Here is a 27,269-nt window from a genome sequence, read left to right as displayed (position 1 = left end):
ATTTAGCATAATTAAAAAAACAGACCCATATTACTTGTTGGTTCAAATAATTTTTGGGCCCTAATTTTCTTTGACATTTATTTTTGGTTAATAAGGGGCAGCTAATTTAAGCCAACGTTGTGACTCCCACTAAACACTGAGTACTGTAATCTTGGAGGAAAGAAAACACAAGTCTTAAGGTAAGCAAGTGTCACTATTTCTATGCAAAATATAATAAATATTGATATAAATATAAAAATATAAATATAAAAATAGATATTATGCGAACTGATAAGCCCTGAGCATCTTAATTAAATCTAACATCCTTTTTTTTTCATAACTTCAAATTGTACCAATTTTTCAGTCGTAAAACAACGACGGATAAGCGTTTGGATATTTTGTGACAGTTTTGATCCAATCCTCCACCGCTGTCATTCTTGTGTAAACACCAAACCTTTTGAATTGACCACACCCACCACTGTGACCCCAACTTGTGATACCGACTAGATGCCTATACAATAAAGTCATGTGTTAAGTGGTTTGTGTTAATTGGCATAATTTTTTCCTCGCGCTGTAACCTTTAGATACATCAATTAACGTCTCAGCAAGGCTGAAGAGCGACATACCGTCTATTAGCCATATCTCGTAAACACATGAAACATATGAAAGATTAAATTTCATATCCAGTGCTTATGGTCACCAACCTTGAGGTGGAAGGTAGTCAGCAATTGAGCTCAAACTCGAAAATGTGTTCGTAAATGATAATAAAAATTGATAATGAAAAGTTCTTTGCAAAAACTGTGGTTTCTAAGGGTTAATGTTAGGATTTTTTGCTTAAGGAGAAGCGTTTCTGATAAAATAGACCTTTTTCATAACTCTCAGAACAAGTGACAGATTAAAACAATGACTTCACTTACCATTTTCCATTACTTTCAAAGATGAGTGGACCTCCGCTATCACCTTGGCATGTATCTGGTACACCGACATCATTACCTGCACACAACATATTGTCTGTGATCAGACTACCATACGCTCTATAGCAGTGGTAACGACTTCGCATGCTTACATTTCCATAGTTTAAGCGGTCAGCGTAAGGTGCAGTGTCACCAGACCATAGCTTTCCCCAGCCTAAATAACATTAAACATTTGTTTTCCAAGTAGAGTAAACTATAAAACATAGATTATAGTATATTTCAGAATCTCTTTAATAATAGCCGTCGTCTGTCTGTCTGTGTGTCCGCGAAAGCCGTGTCCCGTAACGGAAACACGTAATTTTTAAAATGGGCATCAATACCAAATGCGATATATTTCTGTCCACTTTGTTGCAACGGGTTAATTTAAAGGACGGGCAACCCAGTGGATTTTTCCACGGGCTAACGACTATCTATATTATAATACCCGTATACGTCTGTCTGTCTGTCTGTCTGTCTGTCTGTCTGTCTGTCTGTCTGTCTGTCTGTCTGTCTGTCTGTCTGTCTGTCTGTCTGTCTGTCTGTCTGTCTGTCTGTCTGTCTGTCTGTCTGTCTGTCTGTCTGTCTGTCTGTCTGTCTGTCTGTCTGTCTGTCTGTCTGTCTGTCTGTCTGTCTGTCTGTCTGTCTGTCTGTCTGTCTGTCTGTCTGTCTGTCTGTCTGTCTGTCTGTCTGTCTGTCTGTCTGTCTGTCTGTCTGTCTGTCTGTCTGTCTGTCTGTCTGTCTGTCTGTCTGTCTGTCTGTCTGTCTGTCTGTCTGTCTGTCTGTCTGTCTGTCTGTCTGTCTGTCTGTCTGTCTGTCTGTCTGTCTGTCTGTCTGTCTGTCTGTCTGTCTGTCTGTCTGTCTGTCTGTCTGTCTGTCTGTTACGCCGATCGTCGGTATCTTCTACACACATGTGTTCTGCATTTTTATTTTGTGCATCCTTGCTCGCCTGTTAGCATTTAGTAATAAAACGTATTTGAACGGGGATCATTAGAGGTATGAGCAATATAATTATACATTATAGATGATAATGCTGGTTGATAGACCGGCTGAGAGTTTTATAATAATTATAGTACTTAAAAAAGGCGAAGTGCGCTGTGGCACGGCTACTGAAAAAGTATATGAAGGCAGTGTTGATTTTAAAGACCAGTCCGAATGGCTTGACCTGCTCCATAAAAATCTAAATGTTACAGCTAATACACCTCTTCACAGTTTAAGTTGTTCGCTTATTTTCAGTATTAAAAAAGATAGCAAACAAAGTCAATTTAGTAAGGCTTTGACTATAGGCATTATGAATATTTATCAGTTTTTAAATAAATAATGAGTCTCACGGCATGAAAATTTAGTATGTTTTTGCCAGTAACCCTACTTAAAACATGTGTAAATAAGTTGCAACTTTTCTTTTCAAAATATTTCACAAATATTTTTTTCACTTGTTTTTTCATGGTCAAAGCCTTCTTAATCCATAACAGTTTACTTCCATTTTTCAATTCTCAATAAGAGCGTTGTAACGAAAAAAAGATTTATTTAAACAATGGTTGGCTGAATCTGTGAACTCGTGTATTGAACATATTCGCAGAGAGCTATAAAAATTTGTATTTTCGACATGAAACACACTTTTAACTTAAAATTTTGCTACAACACACTAGACCAAACATATAAACGGTCTTATGTATACCAGTTTGGTTTACATCTTTGTGAGTGCTGACGTATTTATAATTGAGTAAATTAAAAAAACAATCTCTATAATAATAGCCGTCGTCTGTCTGTCTCTGCGCGGACCCCCCACTGAGTTAGAAAATCATGTTGCGGAAACACGAATATCAAATGCGATATATTTTTATCCACTTTGTTGCGACGGGTAAATATAAAGGACGGGCGAACCCGTGGATTTTTCCACGGCCTAACGACTAGTTGAATATATTTCTCCTTATTGTGATTTTGCTCAGAAACAGCTACTATTATTAGCGAAAGTAAAGTAATCTCATCGTACCTGAAATTACGCACTTATATCCAGGCTTAGGCTCGTTTTCATTTCCCATTAAACATATGGAATTGACTTGATCATTCAAACGAGCTGGTTTACGTAGTTTGATCAATGCTACATCATTATTGTAAACTTTCTGGACTCCATAATCCGGATGCACCCAAACTTTTTCAACATCAGAATCATTACTAACAGCAACTCCGGGTGAGCTTTTGATTTTACCCAATCTGATTTTAATATCTGTTTTTTGTGGTATGTTGGCGACGCAATGAGCCGCAGTGATCACCCAATCAACTCCTAAAAGTGTTCCACCGCACCAAGCGTTGTATTTTGTTCCATAGTATTCTTTTTTTAGTATCAAGGCCATCCACGGCCACTGACCCGGTTTGGCTACATCGCCACCTACTATTCTGGAATTTGGATTGTATTTGCGTTTTCCACAAGTTGATTGATTTTCTAAAAAGTAATATTTAAAATGCTAGACTTACAACCGTATTTAACAAACCCATTTCACTTAATTTTGCACGTGTCAGTTTCAGTATTTTTCATTGGCCGAGAAAACAATCATTACGTAATTACTAAGCAGGTCAAACAATATTATATTTTAAAATGCCTGATGTGATATGTCTTTTGTGTGTCAACAAATAAGAATAATGGAAATAGGCCTTACAAAAATGTTTATAACTTTCGGATTTATTTTTAAAACAACATCATTTTAAAATCTACAACCTCGTCCCCAGGGTCTTGTGGCCCCTGAGCCGTTATTACGGAGTGGCCACCGCCATCAACTTATCAACAAGGCAAAATGTCCTGGAAACGAGGTTGAAAAAACTAGTAACACCCTTTACATGTAAACAAACGTCACGCTGGAGAGTTAAGTAGCATTTTTTTGTAAATCCAGTAAAATGGACATTGATAATGGATATCAAAGGGATGCCCAAACAATAGCAATTTTAACAGAATTTTAATTTGCAATGATATGAGTTTAATCTCTGACTTCCATTTTTTTTTAATTAATCCGTGCTCGTAAAAAAATAAAGTATGTGTACATTACGATGTGTACTGCTAATCTTAAAATAAAAAGTATTTCTACAATTCTTTCACCTGGTCCGAAGCGTGGCGGTTTTGGTATCAAAACACTTTGTGGAACTGCTTCTGGCGGCCAAAAACTGCACGATGATTTTTCAGATATTTCAATGTCATCTAACGCGATGTCGCCGTACCAACTGTACGATGTTGTACCTTGGAAGACAATCTAGGGAAGTAATTATGGGTTAGTGATTTTACGCAGGTAATGTAGATGTGAAGACACGTTAAAAAATATCTATATTATAATGCCCGTATGCGTCTGTCTGTCACGCAAAATGGTAACCGCAGTGGCGAGCGCACGAAATGTGGCTAATAAAAAACGGGCGAACCCGTAGATTTATCCACGGGTTAACGACCAGTATAATCAAATTACTCTCTAATTACTCCAATCATGGTGTCCTTTTCGAGTTTAAGGCACATATTACTGTGTTGCTATCACTTTGTTTCTTTAGTATGAACTATAATAAAACATTCTTAAGTTGCAATATAAACACATTCATTGGATAGCTTACCTGAAATGTATTTGATCCTGGTTGAATTGGAAATCGTCCGCTAAACCATTTGTCTTTAGCTTGTTTCTTTGTTATTTGAAAGTTTAACTTTTCAGCGCCATTTTTCCGTGTGAACACGGCTAATTCACCCATCGTGTGACCACGCATATGAAAATAGAAAGTGACGCACATTTTTGAGTCTTGTTCGCTTTTGATGGTAGGGGTTTGAAATCTAGCAAATTCTTTATTTAGTCGATCTGAACTGTCGATGTAAATATATTTGCCTAAAACAAAAATAAAGAATAAAATCAGATCAATAGTTTTCTTCAGTTTTTTCAATTCTTTAACTTTTTTCCAAACGAAAGAGTTTTGTTAAAGAAATTTAGAATTAATCCAAGAAATAAAACGGATTTTTTCTCAAACTGATTATAGGGATCACAATCACGTCAAAACCTTTTAATTCATACCACTTTTTCGTTAATGTAGTGATCCAAATACAATGTGAAAATACATAGGTTTATTATAAATTATTGCTGAAGTCGGCAGTGTTTTCTAAGCATGCTGGGTAAAAGAGGACTTTACCCTTATTTGTTCCAAGCGTGTGATCTGTAGTTGGTCCTGTCAACATGGATGGAGTAGCCCCACTCCAGATTTTCCACTTAAATTTTCTGTTGTTATCATGTGTGTAACCTGGACACATTCCATTTTCGAAGGTACATTTAAGAGGAAGGTTGGAGGAGTCAAGATCTACAAAAACAAATAACGCAGTTAATATTAATTGGAGCAGCAAGCAAACAACTCACAGTTGGTCAGATATGCATTTTTTCATAAGAAAATAAAGACGTGAAATTTCTATCCAACTATAATATATTTGATATTTCAATAATTAATACAAGCAGCAAATTACTTTTAGAATGCGATTTTAAAACATTGTTAGATTTACATTGATATTATTTATGTACAGTGCTTCCAAGATCGATTGTACAGATTTCATAGAACAGCCTAATTTTTCTGTTTTGAACTAAATGATTATTTAGTCCCGGTATTAGGTAAAGATTTGACACTTGTGCATGGGTAAGGTAAGTTTTTGATAATCTTGTAAATTTTTGTGAGTCTTCCCAAATTGTACTTAACAATTTTCAATCAACTCTTTTACTAAGTTAATGGTAATATTCAGCAACTTAAGTACAAGGTAAAAGGCTCATAAAAATATACGTGTGATATATATGTAAATACGCAATAACTTCGTTATCATTGAATCAAAAAATGAAGCATAAATTATTGTATTTGGTATACTCGGTTGACCAATTATTCAATCTCTGTCACGGTTCATAAAATTCTTTGTTCAGCAGCAAATAAAAACATTGCAGGATTATTTGACCGTGTAATTTAATTCGTAATAAATTTCTCTATATTGTATAATCGTTAAACAAAAGTCTTCTATCAATGTGTAATAAATCTCCTCGTAGTCACATGTGAACGTAACTTCTTGGCGGAGGAGAGCACCGGATCCCTTGTGACAATTTAATGACTATATGCGAACAAAAGAGTAATTGAACCGTGTAAATATTTATGTTCGTTTCTTTAAAAATATGTATGCTTTATAACTGATTAAATAAAAAACAAACAAAACTTTTTGCACTGCAGAATCGAATAATAAGTGAATATATGCTATATACAACTGTATTTCGTGTGGATCACAATGCGAGAAAAACTCGAACTATATAATAATGTAATGACGCTTGTATTTCATTTTGTCTGCAAAACCGTTTACCAGCATAAGTTTTGCGAGAGATTCAAATTCAACAAAAACATACTCACCTTTCCCTTCAATGGAGGAAATTATATTCAACAAAATAAACAAACAAATGAGACGTGCCATAACACAATGCACCAGCTTTTTAAATTTCTTAGCGTGAATTATAAGATGTTGTTCATAATATGAAAATTATCTTGCTGAATCTTTGTCCTTCTACGAGCTGCTGCAAATAAAAGTGTATGACCAAAGGTTAAAAGCTCTGTATGGCATTCCCTACAAGGAACTGATGTAAGGTGCGCATTCTTCGCATCAATGATTTGTTTGGATTGCGCCATAGCTGCAATGGTAAGGTAATTGCGCGTCTTCTGTACAACATGATTTTCAACCAATCTCTCCTAACCACATCTATACTAGTCTATATATTTTTGGATTGATGTATAGGATGTAATGAAAATTAGGTTAGAAATTTGCAGGGAGTTACAGCTGTTACCAAAAGTCTAAAAACCGGGAATAAAACAACGTTGGGATGTCTCGACAGTTATACACAAAAGGAAAAAAAACACGCACCCATAGAAACCAAAGTTCATCCGCATATTTGATTATTATTTCTTCAACATGGAAGTTTTCTAACATAATGTGGTATGTTGCATCACCATCACTTATAAGTCTTGCACAGTTACTTTTCTTAGCTAGTACATTTAAAACTTTATACCAGGAATAAATAATAACACGTTAAATTTACCTTATCAATATTAAATTTCGTTACTTAGGACCGACAATAGTGTTGCTTGAACTCTAGATTCGCGAAATCAATAACGAAAATGTTCATATTTTCGTCAGCTTTAATTATTTCCATTACCCTAATTTTTGTCACTTCAAGTCAACAAATTTTGATCCGATCATATTTATATGCAATTAGATTTTTTATTAAATTAATGTATTAATTAATCTGTATCAGTCAGATATTACTGTGCTGTCGTAGGAATAGAATTGTTTAATATTTGCAGACAGCCACGACAATGATAAAGTCAGCTATTTATGGCACTCTTGTTTCTTATTAGATAATCTTAAGTGCTGCTAGCCTATTCGAAACGTATATCAATTTGACAGTTTTGCTGTTCACTTTTTTAGCTTTCTTAGAAGACGTAGTACGATGTTGTAGCTTTGTATTTTGTAAGGTAATGTTCAAAGTCCAGTCTCAAAGGAAAAACATTGTCGTTACGCTTTCATGAGCACCTGCTCAATATCATTTCACGCCATTTGCTTGCGCTTATCAGATAATATTTGTTCACAGCTAACTACCATGCATGGAAATATCTGTTCAGTCTTAAATTTTATTTTATATAACATAGGGATTTAATAAATATTCACAGGTACAAATGTGGATTTTGGTTTCTGTATAATCATAAGGCTATGTGCTTATATGAGGTAAAACCACGAGACTTTTCTTGGTTCCTAACAATGTATGCAATTCTAAACGGAAGTAAACATTTTGCCCCAGACCACCATCTCATGCTGCAAAAGTGAGTAGTTCCCTTTACAACAAAAAATAGCACACGGAATCAAAAGTATGCCGAATATGGTATGTCTAAAAGGGTATGTTAAACGAAAACAAGACTGTCGTTTAGAAAGACTTTAAATTGCACAAGGGGTGAATGTGTTTCAACCTCGTTCCCTCGATAAAACGAATAGAAAAGAGGTTTATTTCTATTTGAGAGATTATAGTTAATTTTTATAGTTAGTTTTTATATATTTGTTAAAGGAAGTCGATCCGATCGAGTGACTAATAGATATTTAACTTACCATATTTGGAACAACGTGGGCTTAAAGAAAAACCAAAGGAAACTTCTATTGTGGAGGAAGAGTGTTTTTTATAGCTGTGTGACAAAAGATGTACAATAACGTTCGAATACAAAAAAAAATAAAAAAATAAAAAAAAATAGATACGACTCGTGAACTTAATTTTCAGCTTTTTATGTAGGCGACTAATAGATGAAGTCGAGCTTGATACAAGTAATAGAACACGGTAAATATCGCAAGAACTGACAAATAGAATTATTTTGATTTAGGTAAGCCATTGGTGATAGTTATAAAACATCAAGTCATCAATATGTAATCTATGCAGTATTGTCAGAGAGAAGGAAGAGCCAGTCGTTAGAATGGAATCCCCAAAGACGTTAAAGCAATGGTTTTGATGAGACTCTGTCTAGACATTTTAAGACATAGAAAACAATCAAAAGTGAGGTACATAAGGCAACACTATTTTCTTAAATTTTATTTCCTTATAATTTCGTTATAACTTTAATATTCAGATAATACAAGTACAAATTATTATAACAAATTTTAAAATATTCGCGTCTATTAGTTTGCTGACAGTAACAAGAAAAAGACAGTGAGTTCCTTTCCCCTTGTCACATCTTCTCACAAAGCTTGTAGGGATGAATAAAAAAGTGGAGCAAATAACATAGATTCTATTTTTGTCACATGACGGTGACATTAAAATTTGTTAACAATGAATATCATTTTAGGACAAAACAAGTCTAAAAACCAAAATCATCTCTCTTGTATACCCTACTGACTCACTTAACAAAAATGCCATTGTCAATGTTATCCGTTAAAATGATGTCCAAATAAAAAGTTGTACAGCTTCACGCATTAGTATATTTAAGTAGCAGTATTCGTTGGCGGATTCCTTGCTCTCAGAGAAAACAAAAAAACCCGAACAGAATCTAATAATCCGGAATCTCTGAACCTGCAACGAATCTCCATTATACGTTTTTATATGAGGAATTATATTTGCATCTTGTATGAGGTTTTACAGTATTCGATATAATCAATAAGTGAATCATAGGACGTGATTTATAGCCGCATAAGCTGTTTGTTATATTCAATAATTTTAGACTGTTACATTCATTTCCTAGTTTAGTATTCCCATCCTAGTATAAATACGGCAAGCAGCAAAGTCGCTATTTTTGCACACATATAACCCACGCATATATAAATTACGGCAGGGTTTGCGATTGTCCTAAAGTTCGTAGAACATGGCCATGCTAACGTTAGCAAAAATAAGCACTTTTTAAGAGCTTGGACTAAGTCAACTCTGAACATTGACAGGGAAACTTTGACAAGTTCAAAATGCTTAAATCTGATATAATGTTTGTGGTTCACATTGAACCTTGATATGATTTTCAACATGTGCTTACATTTCACAAATTCTAAGCCTTGTTGATATATTTTGTGACAGGGAGTTTAAGCAAACTTGAATGTTAAATAAAGAATTTTATTTAAAGTTTGTAACGGAACGAAAAAACTGTGAAATGTCATTTAAATTTTTCAACAACAAACATGGCGCAAATAAGCTGTACTAACAACCTGTTTGTTTAACCGCAACAAAAAAGGACTGCTGTTAAAACACAAACTCATCAACTTGCGCATTTCAAATTCAATACACTTTTGTTAAAAGTTCAGTCCTTCTCTGGACCTGTGACGGATACAAGCCAGAAATAAAATGTTGTTTCAAATTGCATACACAGTAAGCTGTGTCTTTTTGTGTTTTCACTCTACAAATGGATACAGTGAAATATGTATGTATATTACTTCTACTTTAGTATCAGCGGAATAACTCTTCTTTGCCTTGCTTTCACGAACTTTGCTTGCGTCGTTTAAATTCTACACTTTGATGTTTGGTGAAAAATGCTGAGTGGAAAAAAATTCGCAAAATTTCGAAAACGCAGTAGCCACAATCTAATTTGAATATCTGCCCCCACCTCCCCCCCCCCCCGTGGGGCACGTGAACAGTTTTTGTTTGTTAAGTTCTTTCCTGCAAACTACCACACAATCATTTTGAATACTGTAATAGTTATTTTTGCCTGATTTTGAACCTAAGAAACCTTTGAGCCACACCCGACGTGGTTTGTAAAACACGAGAATAGTCTATGCTAGCATGGAGGTATACCTCCATAATGCTAGGTTTGAGAAAGTTTAAGAATCTTAGTCTTTAAAAATATGTTTTTTGAATGGCATGAGATATCTTCTTTCATGTTAAGAACAGGTATTGGCAAGCCTATTTATTATCATGTTTATTTAGGGCGAAAACCAAGGAATGTTATAGCTGGTCATTCCTATTTTGAAGATGTCAGCCAAGACAAAATGCGTGAGTTGATGTTTATAAAAAATCTGTGTTTACTTTGGTGGCTAATATTTACAAATATACAAAAAGAATAAGAAAAAGAAAAATGGCAAATAAATGATGATAAAACTTTGAAAAAGATAAGTGTGTATGATAAATTTGATCATTTTGAATATTTGCAGGTCTAATATATTCTACTGTATCGTTCTTGGAGGAAAAAAACATTCTTGCAAAGTTCTTAGCAGAACTATTTCTTGCATGATCAAAATGGTCTTACGAGTAAAGTTATTAGTAAAGCTCGCCTTTTGTGAAAAAAGGAGTTTTTTTATTCTTTAAATTAAGGATTCCAATTGTTGCAAATGTCCAATGTTTCAGACTTATTAAAAGAAAAAAAAAACTGTAACTAATTACTCTTTGAAATGTGAATAATAAAATTCGAGTTCGGTTTATAGAGAAAAAAAAGATGATATACGATCAATTCGATCAATCGAATTAAAAAAAATAGATTTTCCTTTCAATAATTTTATCAAAACACGTGTTATGCATATATGTTTTTAGTCATTCAGTTTGATATTTGGAATATATTGACAATTTTTTAATAGTTTTTTATCTGATTATGATTTACACTATCCTTCTATTTTACACTAATAATTATTTCTCAGCATCCGATATATGATGTCATAAAAATATTTCTAAACAACTTGCATATGATGAGTTCAACTTGTTTTTTTCACAGGAGGTAGCTTCGAAGTTGTAATTTTTTTATAGAACAATTTCATATCCAGCACGATAAAACTCGAGTCTGCTTAGAAACAGACGGAAGAAATTTTATCTCCACAGTTTGTGACGATAAAAATCAGAATCAAATTTTTAAATTTCGTCCCACTGGTCATAACGAGGGGAACATTGAAAGTATTGGACAAAGAAAATGTCTGGCTGATTATGGCTCTGGTTTCACTTGGAGATCTTGCTCAGATGCTTCTCGATATTCATCCCAAATGATTTGGACATGTCATACACCATTGACAGAAAAAGGCGGGGTGTGGCAAGATCGAGATTGGGTTGGATTGAAATTAAAATCGGCAAAGGTATGTTACTTTTATTGTAAGTAATCCTTTTAATGCCACGTTAATTATTTCTTCTGACAAAACAAGGTTGTTATGCCCCGCTTTGTAATAATTGTCTCACTTTGTAATTATCTTGCCCCACTTTGTAATTATCGTGCCCCACTTTGTAATTATCGTGCTCCACTTTGTAATATTTGAAGCTGTCTAACTTTGTAATTTTTGATTTTTGCATGCAATTGTTATGACGTCATCTTTTTCGATGTTATGTGTGTTCTGGATGCTCTGTCTTGTTCATTGCGATAAAACGCGTGTCATACGTTAGTAGAAAGATTATTTTAATTTTAATTACCACAGGTGCTGTAACATTAAACACACTTCTTTTTGTGAACAAATGTACCAGTTGAAGTGTTTTTATACCATAACATAAAATAATTATTACAACCGCGTTTTAATAAGATACAAAATATACAGTATAGCTAATGTGTTTTTCGTACTATAACATAACATAAGAAATATAGCCTGTAGCAATCTTTAACCTGTTTAACAAAACATGCAGCCTTATCAGTTTGAGGATTTCGACGTTATCTCTTTTACAACAAGCAACGTGATTAGTGATCAATTCAGATATTGGAAACCAATACTTCAGCAACCTTGATCAGCCTTCTCAAGTTTTGATGATAGGAAAGGGGGACACGACGTCATAAATAAACCCGAGGGCGAGGTTTTCTTCCCCATGCCTTTGCATTTAATTTACATGATCACAGTATAAATAGAATGTAGCTTATTTGCGGTAACCGGTTTAACATAACATGCAGATTAATCAGTTCGAGGATGTGACCTCTTTAAAAGCAAACAACCCCTACAAAAAGGCTTAGTGATAGTCACCTCGGGTATACCTGCAAATCAAACTCAGATATAGTAGATCAATACTTCCTTAACCTTGATCACAGCCTTCTCATGTTTTGCTGATAAGAAAGGGGGACCCGACGTCAGAAATACATCCCATTCTTCCCCATGCCTTGGCATTTAATTGACATGATCACAGTATAAATAGAACCTACCTCATTTGCAGTGACTGGTTAAGGAACGTTACTGAATTAACCAGTGAACTCTTCAAATTATGAAATTGTTATGCCCCACTTTGTAATAATTGTCCAACCTTTTAATACCTGCTTCACTTTGTAATATCTGCTTCACTTTGTAATACCTACTTCACTTTGTAGTTTCGAAGCTGCCCCACTTTGTAATTTTGGAGCTGCCCCACTGAAAATTACAAAGTTGGGCAACGATTAATTACAAAGTGGGGCAGCTCCAAAATTACAAAGTGGGGCAGCTTCGAAACTACAAAGTGAAGTAGGTATTACAAAGTGAAGCAGATATTACAAAGTGAAGCAGGTATTAAAAGGTTGGACAATTATTACAAAGTGGGGCATAACAAAGGTACACATGTTTTATTAAACAAGAACGTCTATAATCCAACTGAGAGGAGATGCGCTTATTTCCAACACTATTTGAGCCAACAAATGTTATTACGAAAAATAGGATGAGAAATGGTTAAATTTACAGACAATGATGACTATTTTAGTTGCAGTTAACTGTCTATTCTCAACTCACATTATTTTGTTCTTATATTATATAGAGATAGTCAGGCTGAGTTCTTCTTAATATGTTCTTAATTTGTGGCGAAATATCAGCTTTAACATTTTCTTAAACGAGTTCCTTACACAAAAAATGTGTAACTTATGTTCTAAAATACGTATTAAAAAAAACGACTCAAAAACCAAGAGCTTAGTTGCAATCTGTTTACATTTTTCTATCAGAAATGTTTATCCGTTCAAACGGATGGTGCTGTCCGTTCCAAAACATGCGCAGAAGTGAAAGGAGATGATGAGCAAAAAATTATTGTTAAAGATAGAAAAGGCATGAACCTATGTGCGAAAGCAGGTAGATTATGTGTTTTTATTGCATTCAGAGAAACGTTGAAAAGCTCTGCCAGAAATGGGAGTGGTTTTTTTTGTCATTTTCGTTGCAAAATCCGAAATATTTTTTCTTTTTTTTGGCTGTAATGTATAAAAGTTTTTGTAGATAGATGACTTTTCTTTATATGTGAAGAATCTAAAAAGCCTTTAAAATGAGGTTAGATAAAAAAATAAATATAATCACTGATATATTTTACTTAAAGTTTGCTTCTTTGTTTGCTTGATGTATTTTTTGTTTGTTTGTTTATTTGTTTATTTGTTTATTTACTGAATTATTGTTTAGGTTATTTTGGTCCACGTACCAATGATACTTCATACTATTATTTCAAACATCCAAAGTTTAAACTTCCTACCTTCGACAGATATGTAAGAGTGTTCATGGTGTATGGAAACGGAGTGGTAATTCGCATAATTTTTTTAAAACTTATATAAGCAACAACAAAATGAACAAGCACTTTGATTTAGATTTACATTTAAACAACGTGAAAATTGCTCAATTTAGTCTTTCCACTTCAATAAATATACCGAATATTGTTGTCATGAAACATAAAGATTATACTAAAAATCTTTGAACATAATCTTCTCATTGTTTTTGGCATTCCATTCTTTATTTTTATTCTTTAGTATCGAGCGTTTTCATCCAAATATGGTAGCGGAAGTCGTGCCACAGCCAAAATTACTGAGCATGCGCAAGATACAATGAATATTGTGGACAAGGTAGATAAAAATATTCTTTTATTTTGCATTAGGTGATAAAATATTTTGTTTTGTTTATATACTGGATCAAATGTTGAATCCTCAGACAAAAGCTGTCCAAAGAATTATTTTCCTAAAGCATTTCGCTCGCAACCTTTCTAATAATCCATGCATAGAGATATATGCTTTTAAAAATCAACATTAAATTTTGGCTGGGACTCAATGCACAACTATTACTTATTCGTTGCTTGATCTGCTCAAGAAGACTAAATTCATATGTTTGATTTCAGTTCGACCAATTGAAATCAAACTTTTCAACATATTTGTCGTTGTATAAAACTTTTAAGTTGATTCATTTTATGTAAGATGTCCGTCTTGAGTTGTTTATAAGATGTTGCACTTTGTCTTCCTCAGTCTCTCTTTCTTTTTGTTGTCAAGTAGTTTCGTCTTCTCCCTAAGGTTACTCTTTAAGGATTTCCCTGTCCCTTTTAAGGTCACTATGCTATTTTTTTACTATTGGTTTTTACCATTGATGATAATTTTTATCCGCTTTTTTACAGTTATACAGAAAGGCTCGTCTTCGTTTTGTTTTGGTTGGAGTAGAAGAATGGAACGTTCAAGATAAAATACCCAAGGCTACCGATTCTCGTTCGTTGCATGCTAATTTTAAAAAATACTGTCAAGGATTGCGGAAGAGAGAAAACAATAATTTTGATATAGCTGTGTATTTTTTGTAAGTAATTTTGTTTGCTTCCTGTAATAATTAAGTGTCGAAGGATAGCTAAATAAGAGAGCATAGAGATGAATTCGTTTGGCATCACGGCTTCTGATATTTGAATTCTCGAAACAGTAGTCTGAGGTAAAAATGAAATCTTTTTATTACAGCGACGGAGATATGTATGGTGCGGGAGGAACTGCAACTTCAAATTTTTGTCGACAATCAAACTGGAACGAAGTTTTTATAATTGCAACAGTAAATTTTTTTTGATATTTTACGTTAATTTCTCGTTGTTTGGCGATAACTGTAGTTAGTTGTGAACAAAATTTCGTTATGTCTGTTGTCTGGTTCAAGGTTTGTTATTTTGTTTTGATTCATATCCTGGCGGAAGATGTGTTTAAGCTGATCCGATTCTTTTCAATGTGTAAGGAGAAAAATTGAAAAATCGGAAACGGTTTTTCTCAGCTACATAGCTGTGGCAGAAAAAGAATCGTCCTTAAATAAATGTAGATAAGTTTTAGCTTTCACATATTCGTTTGTGATAATTTGTACTCACCTACCATAGTTGGGAGGTGACTCACGTTTAAAAGCTCGAGACTTAGCCAACACGTTGACACACGAGTTTGCACATGAGTTGGATTCATATCAACACACCTGGGGTAGGTAGCTACTTACTTGCATTCTATTATTTCTAGTTCTATTATTACTAAACGCAGCAAATAGTAGTAAATTTACCTTTCTCTCTCACATTTGTTTGGATATAGTCTGTTTGGGTATGTTTATAATCTTCTCTGTCTATTATATAAACATTTTTCTTTTGAATAGTTTTCTACTTTTTAACATATCTATAGTAATTTTAGAGCATATTTTATATATAATTTATTTTTTTGAATCATTACTTTTATATTTTTAACAAGAAAAAAAATTTATAGCAGTTTTTTAAAACTGAAATGTACATATCCTGTATAAATATTCTGATAAATAAATAAATAAATAAAAAAGCAACGATAAATCTATGCATAATCATTTGTTTAAAAAAAAACATATCTTCGCACAAATGTACATATGATACACAAGGACAATTTTGAATGACTGTAGATAAATCGTTAAGTAAAATGTTACCTACTTTACTTTACTTTACCTTTCTTTAGATCCTCCACATACTTGTCCTACCTACCACCTGTTTGGAGCCAGATGCACACTAGGTGGCAACGAGTAAGTACCTGCACCTACCTTCCTGATCAACCAAAAAATAGACATTCTAAATAGCATGTAACTTCTCTTGCAAGTTAGTTAAAATCCTGTTGTTGTGAAATAAAACTTCAAAACTGTTTCGTTGGTTTTTAGTTGGCCAAAAGGTTTATCATCAAATGAAATTACAAAGTTACGCGATATTTCATATGATTGTTTAAAGAATAAACCAAACCAGGTAAACAATGTCAGCAACAACAATAACAACAATGCCAACGAGGACATAAACAACAACAACAACGACGACAACGACAATAACAATAACAACAACAACAACAACACTTCTGCAACAATATTTAGATTCGTCATTTCTTATCGATATTTCTTGAAGGTTATATTCTTTTAGAATCTCGTTCTACAATGTGGAAATGGTCGAATCGATCCTGGTGAAGAGTGTGATTGTGGAAGAGATCAGGTTCAAACTTTTCTTCTTTTTATGAAAGTTCCAATATTTTTATTGAACTAATATCACACTAGGTGGTGATTGTAGGTATTTTCATTATTACTTTACTAAAATTGCGTTCAAAAATAATGATTGTTGAACGAAGCATTTGCGTGTATTTATGGAGACATGAAAAAAGGCTTCGAGAAATATTTTTTGTTATATTTTTTGACACGGTTTGTATGTTATAATCGTGTTAAATAATCAAGTAGACCTTTAAATTAATACATATATATTTTTAGGAGAACGTTTAAGACAAGCTTTAGGTTACTAAGGAAAAAGCTTTTTTGACCTTCAAGTTTCTTAACTTAGCACCTATTTTTGTTACTACCACCAACGTTGATTTTTGAATAGCTTTCGTTGGTAGTGAACTCATTACATATAAAATATTTTCTCCGAAGCAAGCAGAGTGTTGAAACAATTCTCTATTCTCGTTCGAAGAAAACTGTACTGATAGTTTACCTGTGGCGGTTGCAGGTAAGGGTAAAGTGTTTATGGGATGGATGTGAAATCTATAGGGTTTTTTGTTACCGAGTGAGCAATATCAGCAACTGGATTGCTTGTAAAAAAGACGTGTACGAATCGAGCACTATGTTTCTTTGTTTTGAGCTAAACCTAATGTTTATATTTAGAATTGTTTAAGAAACAATCCTTGTTGCGACGGACAAATTTGTAAATTGAAATTACGTGCTGAGTGCAGTAATGAAAGATGCTGCTCTAATTGCAAGGTGCGTGTGACCCACCTTTAATTTATGCGATTTTTTGACCACTTTCTTTCTCTGTCTGACAACAACTTTGTATGTCACACTGACGAAGGAATATAGTAAGCAAATAACTTTAATTATTTTAATTATTTCTGACGATCGTCTAATAAACATTCATGGATTACGTTTATATTTTTAGTGGAATCGAGCAAGCTCCAGTTGCCAAGGTACGGAAGATTGTTTTATACTATACGCACAAGTATAGTATATTTTACCGAACCATATATGTAAAGCATATATGGTTCGGTAAAATACACACCAGCAGAAAGTGTATGACTTTTCGAGCCATATGACGCAAGAATAATTGTATTTAAATGTGTTAAGAACCTAAATCATCTTCCCTCTTATGGATGTATGAAAGTCGTGGCCGTTAACATAACAATTTTTTTTACCTTGAGCCTGTGTAATGAATAGAAATTAAGTTAAATTCAATTTAACTGATAACCGCTGACGTTCATACAGAATGAGGCATTTATACAAAAAAGACAAAATTTCGAGATGGGGCGTTGGAGGTAGTGCACATGGAAGACCAACTAACAGAATTTTCAACGTCATTTATTCTTTAGGATCAATAAAAAATATGAATGGCGATTTTGGTGTGATTAACCAACCTGACACAAAAACAAAAAATAATTTTGAAAGTTGGAAGATTGAAACAAGCAGGGGCAGCAAAGCAGTTCTATTTTTAACTATGTCATTATTTGAATTTGAAGAAGGTTGTCCGTACGATTATATTCAGGTAATCATCGATGACATTTTATTTATAGTTTAACGGATTTACGTTCTTCTTTTTTGACTATATACGATGTGAGGCTAAATTGATCGCTTTGTGATATAGTGTTTATGTCCTGTGCATAAAGAGTGCAAATCTAAACCTTGTCATCGCGGTTGTTATATGGGGATTCGTATGTCACGCTAAATCAATAAATAAGATATTCCTGTGCCGGAGAGATTTTTCTTGCGCATAGAAAACGTGCATTATTAATATAGAGATGGATAGCTTTTCCATCTCAATCATGAGAATATTTTAATTCATGTAAATTTATGTAATTGTGGTTTATTTAAACACTCCATTAAAGTATAATTTAGATCCCTTATCGACAGGATGATACAATGTAACAAAAACCATTTTGAATCAGTTGACGGGCGCATCATCAGATGCACATATTTTCTCTAATTTATACTCAGTCTTTATTTAACGTCTCTTTGTTTACACAGTATTACCAAGATTACAAACTTGTTGTTGCTACCATGTTTGTTTGATCTTCAGGTGCATGATGGTCCTAATGCGAGATCTAAAGTACTTGGTAAATTTTGCCGAACACCGATTAATATGAAGGTGCAAGCGTCATCGAATTTCATGTTTGTTACATTGAAAACTGACAGTTCTCATGAAAGTAAATTCAAAATGGTGTACACAACACAATCTAATCTGAAAGAAAATGGTAAGATGTGGAGTGAAAACCTCTATTCTAACAATTTTTTGTTTGGTGTATAAATTTTTTAAATACAAAGCATTGTGAATACGATTCTTGACAGAAAATGTGGACAGTAGCACTTCCTTTGATATAGCAGCCGATCTAGCAAATGGGTAGAGAGAATATTTGTATCCATCTCAGCTTTAAAACTATCTAATAACTACCAACATACAAGTTTACCTTCTAGACTTCCTATCCTTATTATTCTTGGTTTCTTTTAAGATGTAACAAAGTATCTGATCAAAACAAAATCTGGAGACTGTTTATCTACTTATAATGGACTCGTTCGAATGTCTCGCACTTGCAACGAAGAATTTATCCTCACTAAAAGCCATCATTTGAAACACGTAGCTACAGGAAAATGTGCCGAGCCCGATAAATACTATGGGCGTATATATCCAAACGCTCAGTTAAAGTTGATATCCGATTGTACGTCACAATCGGGTAAATTCGGAATAATTGGAAACGGGAAGTTATTAAATGGGATAAGTGGATTGTGTCTCCAAGCATCATACAATGTTCATCTCTCAACTAATTGTCATTCTGGCAGTTCAGATTTCGTGTTTCAGAAGGGTAAGGAAAATTCTTAATTACATATTCAAACGCACTGGTTTTGATTGAATACGTTTGTGAAAGCCAACATTAATATGCCCGAAATAGCGATGGCCCAAGTATGTACAACGGCGGAAAATCTGATTCCTGGAATATGCACGACGGGAAAATGATCGGATTTTTCCATTGTTACTTTTTCTACGACTAGTAATATGCAGAATGCTCATCGTGTGATTATTCACAGGAAATGGTGGACCCCTACCAACCTCCGGCCCTGAAACAAACGGACCACAATACATTATCCGTCATAGCGGTGGTCGATGTATGGCGGTTTCCAATGACAATCATCTATCTTTAACAAGCGCTTGCAAAACTCGTTTCTATTTAACCAGCAAAGGTAAATTGAAGACAGTAACAGGAGGGAATTGTTTCAAAAACGTCAATAGTGGAGATAACTCACTGCTTAAAGTGTCTTCATGTAGCGACCTTGGTACGGAGTACACAAAAACCAGGGATGGCGCTATTCAACAGCTTTCTTCAGGTAGATGCTTCCATCCTCTTGGAGGTTCTAGTTATCCGTCTGAGGGAACAAAAATCGTCGTGTATCATGGTTGCAATGGGAAACGTTTAAATTTTAAATTTGAGACAGGTGAGTCAAAAATAGTTTAACTTTTTTTGAGCGTTTGTATAAACGAAGAAGATCATTTTTCAAAATTAAATTGATGTAGTGTGCAGACGTACAAAGGAGTTATTGCCGCCTATTTATCGAAGGCGGGATCTAAAAGATGATTGATCTGCATACTGTTTTAGATATAAACAAGCACTGTTGTTGGTCCATATTTTAAGTTAGATTCAGTATCGTACTCTACAAACACAAGATTGTAATTTCAATTCAATCTTATTGAGAATTGTAGCTCTCTATAATTTCCTATCAAAATCAACCTCTTTCCCAGGGCTCTTTTTTACTTTTTTATGGCTGACGCCAGCTATCAAACTAAAATTTTCTGGAGATTGCTAAAATGTTTTTTTAAAAGTTTTGAGAAGTTTAAAATAACGAAGATAATAATGTTAATTGAAATTTTAGTAGCGGGAACAGCCACAACATCGCCTCCTAAACCAAGTTCATCATTCAAACTGGTACACAAAGCAACAAAGTTCTGTGTTACAGCAAGTGGTTCTTACTTAAAGCTAACTCAAGATAAAACCAAATGCCTCAAGTTCGGGTTAACATCAAACAACAATTTAAAAGAAGATGACGGGAAGAGATGTGTCAAAGAAAATTATGGCTACTTGTATTTAACGACGTGCCCAAATGATTACACTTTTTTGTTCCTAAGCAACGGCTCAGTAAAATCAAACAAATCAACACAATGCTTGAAGCCGCGAACTGTAAACGAGGCGTATCTTGGGTTATCGAGTACGTGCAATGGCGATCATGAGACTGCATTTGAGAGAGTAAACAGTAAGTATTCTTTTCAAGCAATTCTTAAGTTTGTCAAGTTTTTTCTCTTGTGATATCGAGTTAAGATTAGTACAAACGTGTGACACACTTTCTATAAAAAATACTTTTTTCGACAAACGGTGTTGATGTTGATATCAGAAATTAAAAAGATGAAACTGAGATTTTCCTTCGTAAACAAATGTTACAGAGAAACAAGAAGTAAAACTGGAAGAATAATTTATATAGTTGAAATAATCTGCTCTGTTTATACACGAAGCACAAGCGAGATATTGTCAATAAGATAAAGTCTATTCCTCATACAAAACATATTTGCATACGACATGTGTAATTGATACATACGAGGACTCAATAATTTGTTGTTCAAATTATTTTTTTTTTTAGTTTGAAGGAAGTTACATGAGAAAAAAAGACTTGTTCGCACGAAATACATATTAGCAACAAAAAACATCGCATTTTTCATTTTAATTGCAGCAAATACTGGGTTTGCTTACACGGTCAGAGGTAAAACCTCTGAATAGGAAACACCACTGGGACCAAACTTGGGTGGTATGAAACTCCATAATAGTGAGATTAACATTTAAAATAACAAAGAACGAAGAAAAATTAAACGAGTTGCCTTTATTAAAACACCGCTGAATTTATCTCAACACTTTTTTATATGACCTATCCTTGAGCGTGTCAAGTATAAAGGGCGCAATGTTATGGGGTGATGTAAAATGGGACCATAAATGACGTCCTTTAAGGAGATATTCGCTATAAATTGTCTGCTACATACAGTGTTTGTTATGAGAGTTTAACTGTCATTTCATCCGTTCCTAAGAAAGTGTCTATTGTAGAGATGTGTCCGCTATAAAGGATATCTGCCATATTGACATTCCACTGTATTACAAGTTAGCTGAGTGACGCGGCGTGTGTAAAGAGGCTGGTCACCAGCTTAAGTGCTTAGTACAGCTAAAGATGTCACATATTCGGGTGTCTTAAAAATAACCCCCTCACAACTTTGGCTAAAATGAAAACATGGGCTGGCTATGATTACCTTAATAGCAAAAATGTCCCCCCACTATTTTTTCTATTTTAAGGACAGTTAAACAGTAAACGTGAGATTGAGCGCTTCGTAGATATGAACAATGTTGCAAATCAACGCTTATGTTGGTGTTCTCTTTGATGTTCTTTTTAAGATAACTTAATCGAAACTTCGGTTTAATAAAAACAACAACGGTCTGTCGTTCAGCTAACAATTTTATTTTGTGGAGTAGATTTTGTTAAATTATATTAAAATCAGTTTACAAAAACAGCATGCAGCATGTTGTTACAAAATCAATGCGATCAAAAAATCCTGCGAAAGTACAACAGATTAAAAGTAATTGTTGAATTTCCGCGCCCGAAGGCGTAGGAAATTCTTTAAAACCGTCGTTTTTTCTTTTGGAGCATTTTTTGAGAAAAAATCGACCCTGGGATTTCACGTTGACGGACACAGATGTAAACTTCGTACCCAAGCTCCTGAACTACTGGGAAGTTTAGTATTGACGCTTCAGGCCAAAATTGGTATTTGTTTTCGACAAAATTTGGCACAGTTAACAAAAAAAGTATGCTAAACATAATGGTGACATAATAATTTTGATTTTTGTCACCTAAATGTCATTTTAGGCCAAAATTGGTCCAAAAATTAGAACTACTTTATTTTCAACAAAATTTGGAACAGTTAACAAATAAAGTATGCTAAACATGATGGTGACATCAAAATTTTGATTTCTTCTTACCTAAATGTCATTTCAGGCCAAAATTGGTCCAAAAATTAAAACTACTTTATTTTTAACAAAATTTGGCACAGTAAACAAATAAAGTATGCTGAACATGATGGTGACATCAAAATTTTGATTTCTTGTTACCTAAATGTCATTTTAGGCCAAAATTGGTCCAAAAATTAAAACTACTTTATTTTTGACAAATTTCGGCACAATTAACAAAAAAAGTATGGTGAACATGATGGTGACATCAAAATATTGTTTTTTGCCACCTTAAATGTCATTTTAGGCCAAAATTGGTCCAAAAATTAAGACTACTTCATTTTCAACAAAAATTGGCACAGTTAACAAATAAAGTATGCTGAAAATGATGATGGTACAAAAGTTTCATTTTTTGTCACCTAAATGTCATTTCAGGTCAAAATTTATATAAAAATTAAAATGCTTTATTTTCGACAAAAATTGACACAGTTAATAAAAAAAGTAATTCAAAATTTTGAAAGTTAGTCAAAATTTTGATTTTTTGTCAACTAATGCCGTTTAAGACCATAAACGTTTCAATCGCGAGACTCTCAACCATGAATGATAGGCTGTATTTTTTGTTAGCAATCTCTTTTAAAATGTGAGTTTATTATGACACTTTCGTTTTGTTTGCGTTTGTTGTAAGATATAATGTCACTTGTGTGCTTTATCTTCGGAGGTTCATGCACCAAACCCCTTCGAATGTTTGGCACAATAACACAACGAATTAGCAGGTTTTCATCAAATATTTTGGTAGCGCGCGGAAATTCTTAGAGCCCCCAGGGCTTCTTGTTACAATTGAACCCAAAAAATGAATGTGATATATATGTTTGAACATTTCCAGTACGTATTGATGATTGAAGGAGGAGCTCTCCTCAGAATTTAAAAAGCATCGTTAATAGAAAATATTGATGTTGATGTAGAAAACGTTTCCCGATATAGATAGATGGAATGATGAATCGCCGCCAAGGGGAAATATATAAGTAATTTCCGTTTCTGCAACTTTACCCGCACTGACTTAGAAAAGCGAAAAGTCTTGATTTAATGAAACTTGATCCCCACAATCTATTCGGGCGCAACAGTCTATGGGTCGAAAATGTTTAGAGATTGATCTTATTGTTAACATACTAGTCGATAAGGCCCGTGGAAAAATCCACTAAGGCAGGATAAAAAAGAAAAAAGAGCATCATTTGAATTTTGATGACGTCAGAAACCCATCCACAAAAAAAAATCAGAACCTTGTTTTCACGTTGCCTCTATTGTGTAGAGCTTAAATTGCTGATCAAGAAAATGTATACGATCGTGTGGTTTTGACAAAAGGTTGCAGTTATAGAGCCCCATCACCGTACGTTTGAAGGCCGCATATGTTTTCTTGACTCCCCCTTTTATAGCCAATTATACCATCCCCGCATCTTGGTTTTCACGACCGAACGATTTTTCAACATTTCCTGTTTCTCGAGTATGCCCATGGCCTCTGGCGTTGGTACTGTAGTCACGGGCTTGACCGGCTTTCGTTGTCCAGCCCTTTTAGGTGGTCTCTGTGGTACGTCCTCCAATAAAGACATCAATTCAGCCTTGCGTAGCTTGTAATACCCGGCTAACCCACTGGTTTTTGCAATATCACGTAATTGTTTCACGGTGTATGAATCCATTTCTTTATTGTATAGGATTTTTTGTTTTTCAAAGGATTTCATTTTGCTCGACCCAGCGTGTCTTGACTGCACATGCGTTGATTTTCATCATTTATAGGGAATTCCCCTTTTCCTGTATGATGTGCACGTTGACTACTAGGGAATTGCGCCAGAAACGTTTTGACTCCTTTGCAGCATTGGTGATGTCACTGCACTGCACCGAATATTAGGGATTTTCATGGCTATGCACTGCATGGTACTGGATTGGCGTGGATTTGTTGTGCTTGACTGTGGGCGTGCGCGTGCGTGAGATGCGCATTGCGCCAGAAGGAACATTCCCTATCTCTAGACTAGTAGATAAAGCACGTGGAAAAATCCACTGAGCCGGGATAAAATTGAAAAATAAGCGTCATATGAATTTTCATGACGTCAGCAAGAAAAATTAGAACCTTGTTTTTACGTTGCTCCTATTGTGTAGAGCTTAAAGCGCTGATCAAGAAAATCTATGTCATCACGTGCTTTTAATAAATGGTTAATGGGATAAAATTTTGCCGACGTCAGCAATGGCCCGTCAAAACCCAAAATTATTTTCTTAGAGATTTGTATGCCTTTGTATACCTGTTTTATGCCTGAAGACATCCACTTTTCCTGTCACAGAGACACGGAACTGGCGTATTATTATATGCATTATCTGCAGAATAAGTAGCCATGTTCCTTTGTTGCTTTTTTAGTCTTTGATTTAGTCTTAAAATTTGCTTGAGCCAACATATTTTGTGGACGCATGTAACTACCAAGCATAAGTTATGTGATGGACATTCCTAATTAGAGCAGAATTGTGTATTTTAGCAAGCTAAAAAATATACCACAAAGTATTTCTTCTTCTTCTTCTTCTTTTTTTATGATGTAGTAATTTAGCAATCTTGCCATGGTTTTTGGATTTGTTTCGATCAAGTCTTCCCATTCTTTCGTTTTCATTAAATCTTTATTTGCCAGAAGAACACTACAACAACCATCCAACCATTCGTTGATATCATGCGAATCGATCAATATGATGGCTTCATATATGTTATCCTTTAAAATGAGATTTTTCCCCTTCTCAGTCATCAAATCTGTCAAAGATTTTACTTGAAATTTCAGGCCTATCTTATACAAGTTAACGGCATCGCTCCATGATAACGAAGCATCCATCAAACTTTGTCCATGCAAATATTGAACAAAACGTCCGACGGTTTCTTCATCAAACTCGCTGACGTTAATGCGATGTTTTGGTGATTGAGAAGCATTTTCCACATCAACATGATTTGAAAACGCTTGTAAAGTTTGTTTTATTATAGGAGAAAAATGCATGGCTACCGACATACTTAACTTTAATTCGAATTCTTCTGTCTCACTGAAGAGTATAACTTTCTTGTCGTTTTTCAAAAAAAGGGAAAGAATTTCGTCTTTTAATCCTTCTGTCTGAATTTCTACCTAAAAAAAGAAAATGTGTGCGATACATATTCCATACATTTATTGCATAGTTATTTAACAAAACATATGATATTACGATTGGCTGAAATTTGGCTTAAACTTAAGGCAGTTTACACTCTTCGCCGTAGTGTAAATTCACCTTTACACACTTTTCAAAGACCGTTAAAAGAAAAGCGACATTTCTTTTATTGTAAAATATAACAGGATTTATGTTATCTTTAATGCTGCTTTTCCGACAACAGTGTTTCAGCAAATGAGAGACAGCAACCGTACAAATAAAATAAAATGGTTGCCTATTTTATAGGTCTAATATCATTGCATGCTGCTGCTACTAATGATGATAAAACGTCGTTATTCAAAAACTTGATGAGAAAAAACAAAAACTGCGACACTTTAATGGAAACTAACTGCATTAAGCCATGGCTGAAAGCTACAGAGACACGAGGCATCTTTTTAGGTGATAGTTACAAATTAACTTTTTGATGCAAAAGTGTAGTTAGCAACATTTGATGTTATGTGCTATGAGCAACATAAGCCACCCAAATTTTTGTCCACAACTTTTAGTTTGGGTTGTATTTGTTGGAAAAGAAAAAATCTAGCCGAATAATGTAGCTGAATTCCTTTTCCTTCTAAAATATGCGAAGTACTTATTATAACAACCTAGTCCTCAGGAGTTGTGGCATTCAAGTTTTTCCAATTGCATTCATTGAAAAGAAATATCATTTATAAACGTTGTGTTTTAAAATATCACATGATCAGATTTTTACTCATTTTACTCTCTTCACAAAAACCTCAAATATTTCCTTACTTTTAAAAACTATTACAAAGGCAAACACAACTAACTTGTCAAATATATTTTTGTCAAAAATTCGAGCGAGTACTTGCTTGCGCTGTATGGGGATGGAGGATAAGATACAGATGGGGGGTAAGATAATAATTAACAACTCAGATTCCAAATAAAGTTACAGTATTTCTTGGTTACTCAACGCAAAACAAACACTTTACAGTTTTCCCTATACACCAAAGCTTAAAATGATTATCTATTAACCGCCCATCTAAATTAAGCGCCCGCTAATTTGTTTGTCCAAAATTAACAATACGAACCTTTAAAATTAGCTATCACCATACATGAAACTGATTTTGAACAGTGTCCAAGTAAAACAACAATAATACAATTACAATTTTGTAAGAAACAAGTGAACTTAGCTATTGTTGGTGTAAAAGAAACTTATATGGGCTATAATATTTTCTGTCTCTTTTTTTACATGGAAAACTGTTTCACAATCTGGATTTTTATATACAATTTTTTTTCGTTGCATAACTACTTAAGTTTTTATAAGTTTTTTGTTTACACAAAAAAGAGTTACCTTTTTCATCGCCATCTTTTGAAACCAAGCTGTATTAAACACAATTTTTTAAAAAAAGCTTTCATAAAAGTTTATTTACATAAAGTTTTTTGGTTTAACTTGCTCAAAGTGGTTTTGTCTTATATTTATAATTCTTGACGTATCTATCTTTCCTAAGGGCCGATTTTCACTAGAGGTTTTTACATGCCGAAATGGAAAATCGTTGGCTGTATAAATTATTACAAGAAAAAAATTGTAGCTAA

General features: G+C 34.0%; 2 protein-coding genes across 3 annotated transcripts; one reads left to right on the top strand and one right to left on the bottom strand.

Annotated features, from left to right (window-relative positions):
• Positions 1-174: 174 nt before the first annotated feature.
• On the bottom strand, positions 175-27,269 carry LOC130614754 (mannan-binding lectin serine protease 2-like). Of its 2 annotated transcripts, none has more exons than XM_057436202.1 (8): positions 27,028-27,269; positions 25,054-25,660; positions 5,079-5,243; positions 4,518-4,780; positions 4,021-4,171; positions 2,923-3,372; positions 897-1,107; positions 175-490 (listed from the first exon to the last, which is right to left on the bottom strand). In XM_057436202.1, the coding sequence occupies exons 1-8, from the start codon at positions 27,040-27,042 to the stop codon at positions 340-342; spliced, it is 2,013 nt and encodes a 670-aa protein (XP_057292185.1). In that variant the 5' UTR covers positions 27,043-27,269; the 3' UTR covers positions 175-339. The 2 variants fall into 2 exon arrangements, with proteins under 2 accessions (XP_057292185.1, XP_057292186.1); XM_057436203.1 differs by lacking the exon at positions 27,028-27,269 and adding an exon at positions 26,765-26,922.
• On the top strand, positions 9,590-21,324 carry LOC130614748 (uncharacterized). The gene is made up of 20 exons (XM_057436197.1): positions 9,590-9,839; positions 10,343-10,408; positions 11,153-11,472; positions 13,272-13,395; positions 13,714-13,829; positions 14,055-14,147; positions 14,687-14,859; positions 15,012-15,099; positions 15,410-15,503; positions 15,996-16,059; positions 16,192-16,273; positions 16,442-16,510; positions 17,170-17,265; positions 17,441-17,468; positions 17,868-18,040; positions 18,572-18,746; positions 19,002-19,352; positions 19,576-19,980; positions 20,416-20,793; positions 21,175-21,324. The coding sequence occupies exons 1-20, from the start codon at positions 9,764-9,766 to the stop codon at positions 21,177-21,179; spliced, it is 2,976 nt and encodes a 991-aa protein (XP_057292180.1). The 5' UTR covers positions 9,590-9,763; the 3' UTR covers positions 21,180-21,324.

The sequence above is a fragment of the Hydractinia symbiolongicarpus genome, chromosome 11 (assembly GCF_029227915.1).
Source record: "Hydractinia symbiolongicarpus strain clone_291-10 chromosome 11, HSymV2.1, whole genome shotgun sequence".
Taxonomy (NCBI): domain Eukaryota; kingdom Metazoa; phylum Cnidaria; class Hydrozoa; order Anthoathecata; family Hydractiniidae; genus Hydractinia; species Hydractinia symbiolongicarpus.
Note: the sequence above shows the minus strand (reverse complement) of the source record. Positions and strands in the feature narration are given on the sequence as shown.

What these genes read in the sequence shown, in the direction of transcription:
- LOC130614748 (XM_057436197.1), top strand. Translation starts at nt 9,764, where the DNA reads ATGTTGTTTCAAATTGCATACACAGTAAGCTGTGTCTTTTTGTGTTTT. An exon ending in CAATGAATATTGTGGACAAG is followed by an intron (nt 14,148 to 14,686) that starts GTAGATAAAAAT and finishes GCTTTTTTACAG; the next exon opens with TTATACAGAAAGGCTCGTCT. An exon ending in TGCACACTAGGTGGCAACGA is followed by an intron (nt 16,060 to 16,191) that starts GTAAGTACCTGC and finishes GTTGGTTTTTAG; the next exon opens with TTGGCCAAAAGGTTTATCAT.
- LOC130614754 (XM_057436202.1), bottom strand. An exon ending in CACGCTTGGAACAAATAAGG is followed by an intron (nt 4,781 to 5,078) that starts GTAAAGTCCTCT and finishes TTTTTGTTTTAG; the next exon opens with GCAAATATATTTACATCGAC. An exon ending in ACCGCCACGCTTCGGACCAG is followed by an intron (nt 3,373 to 4,020) that starts GTGAAAGAATTG and finishes ATTACTTTTTAG; the next exon opens with AAAATCAATCAACTTGTGGA.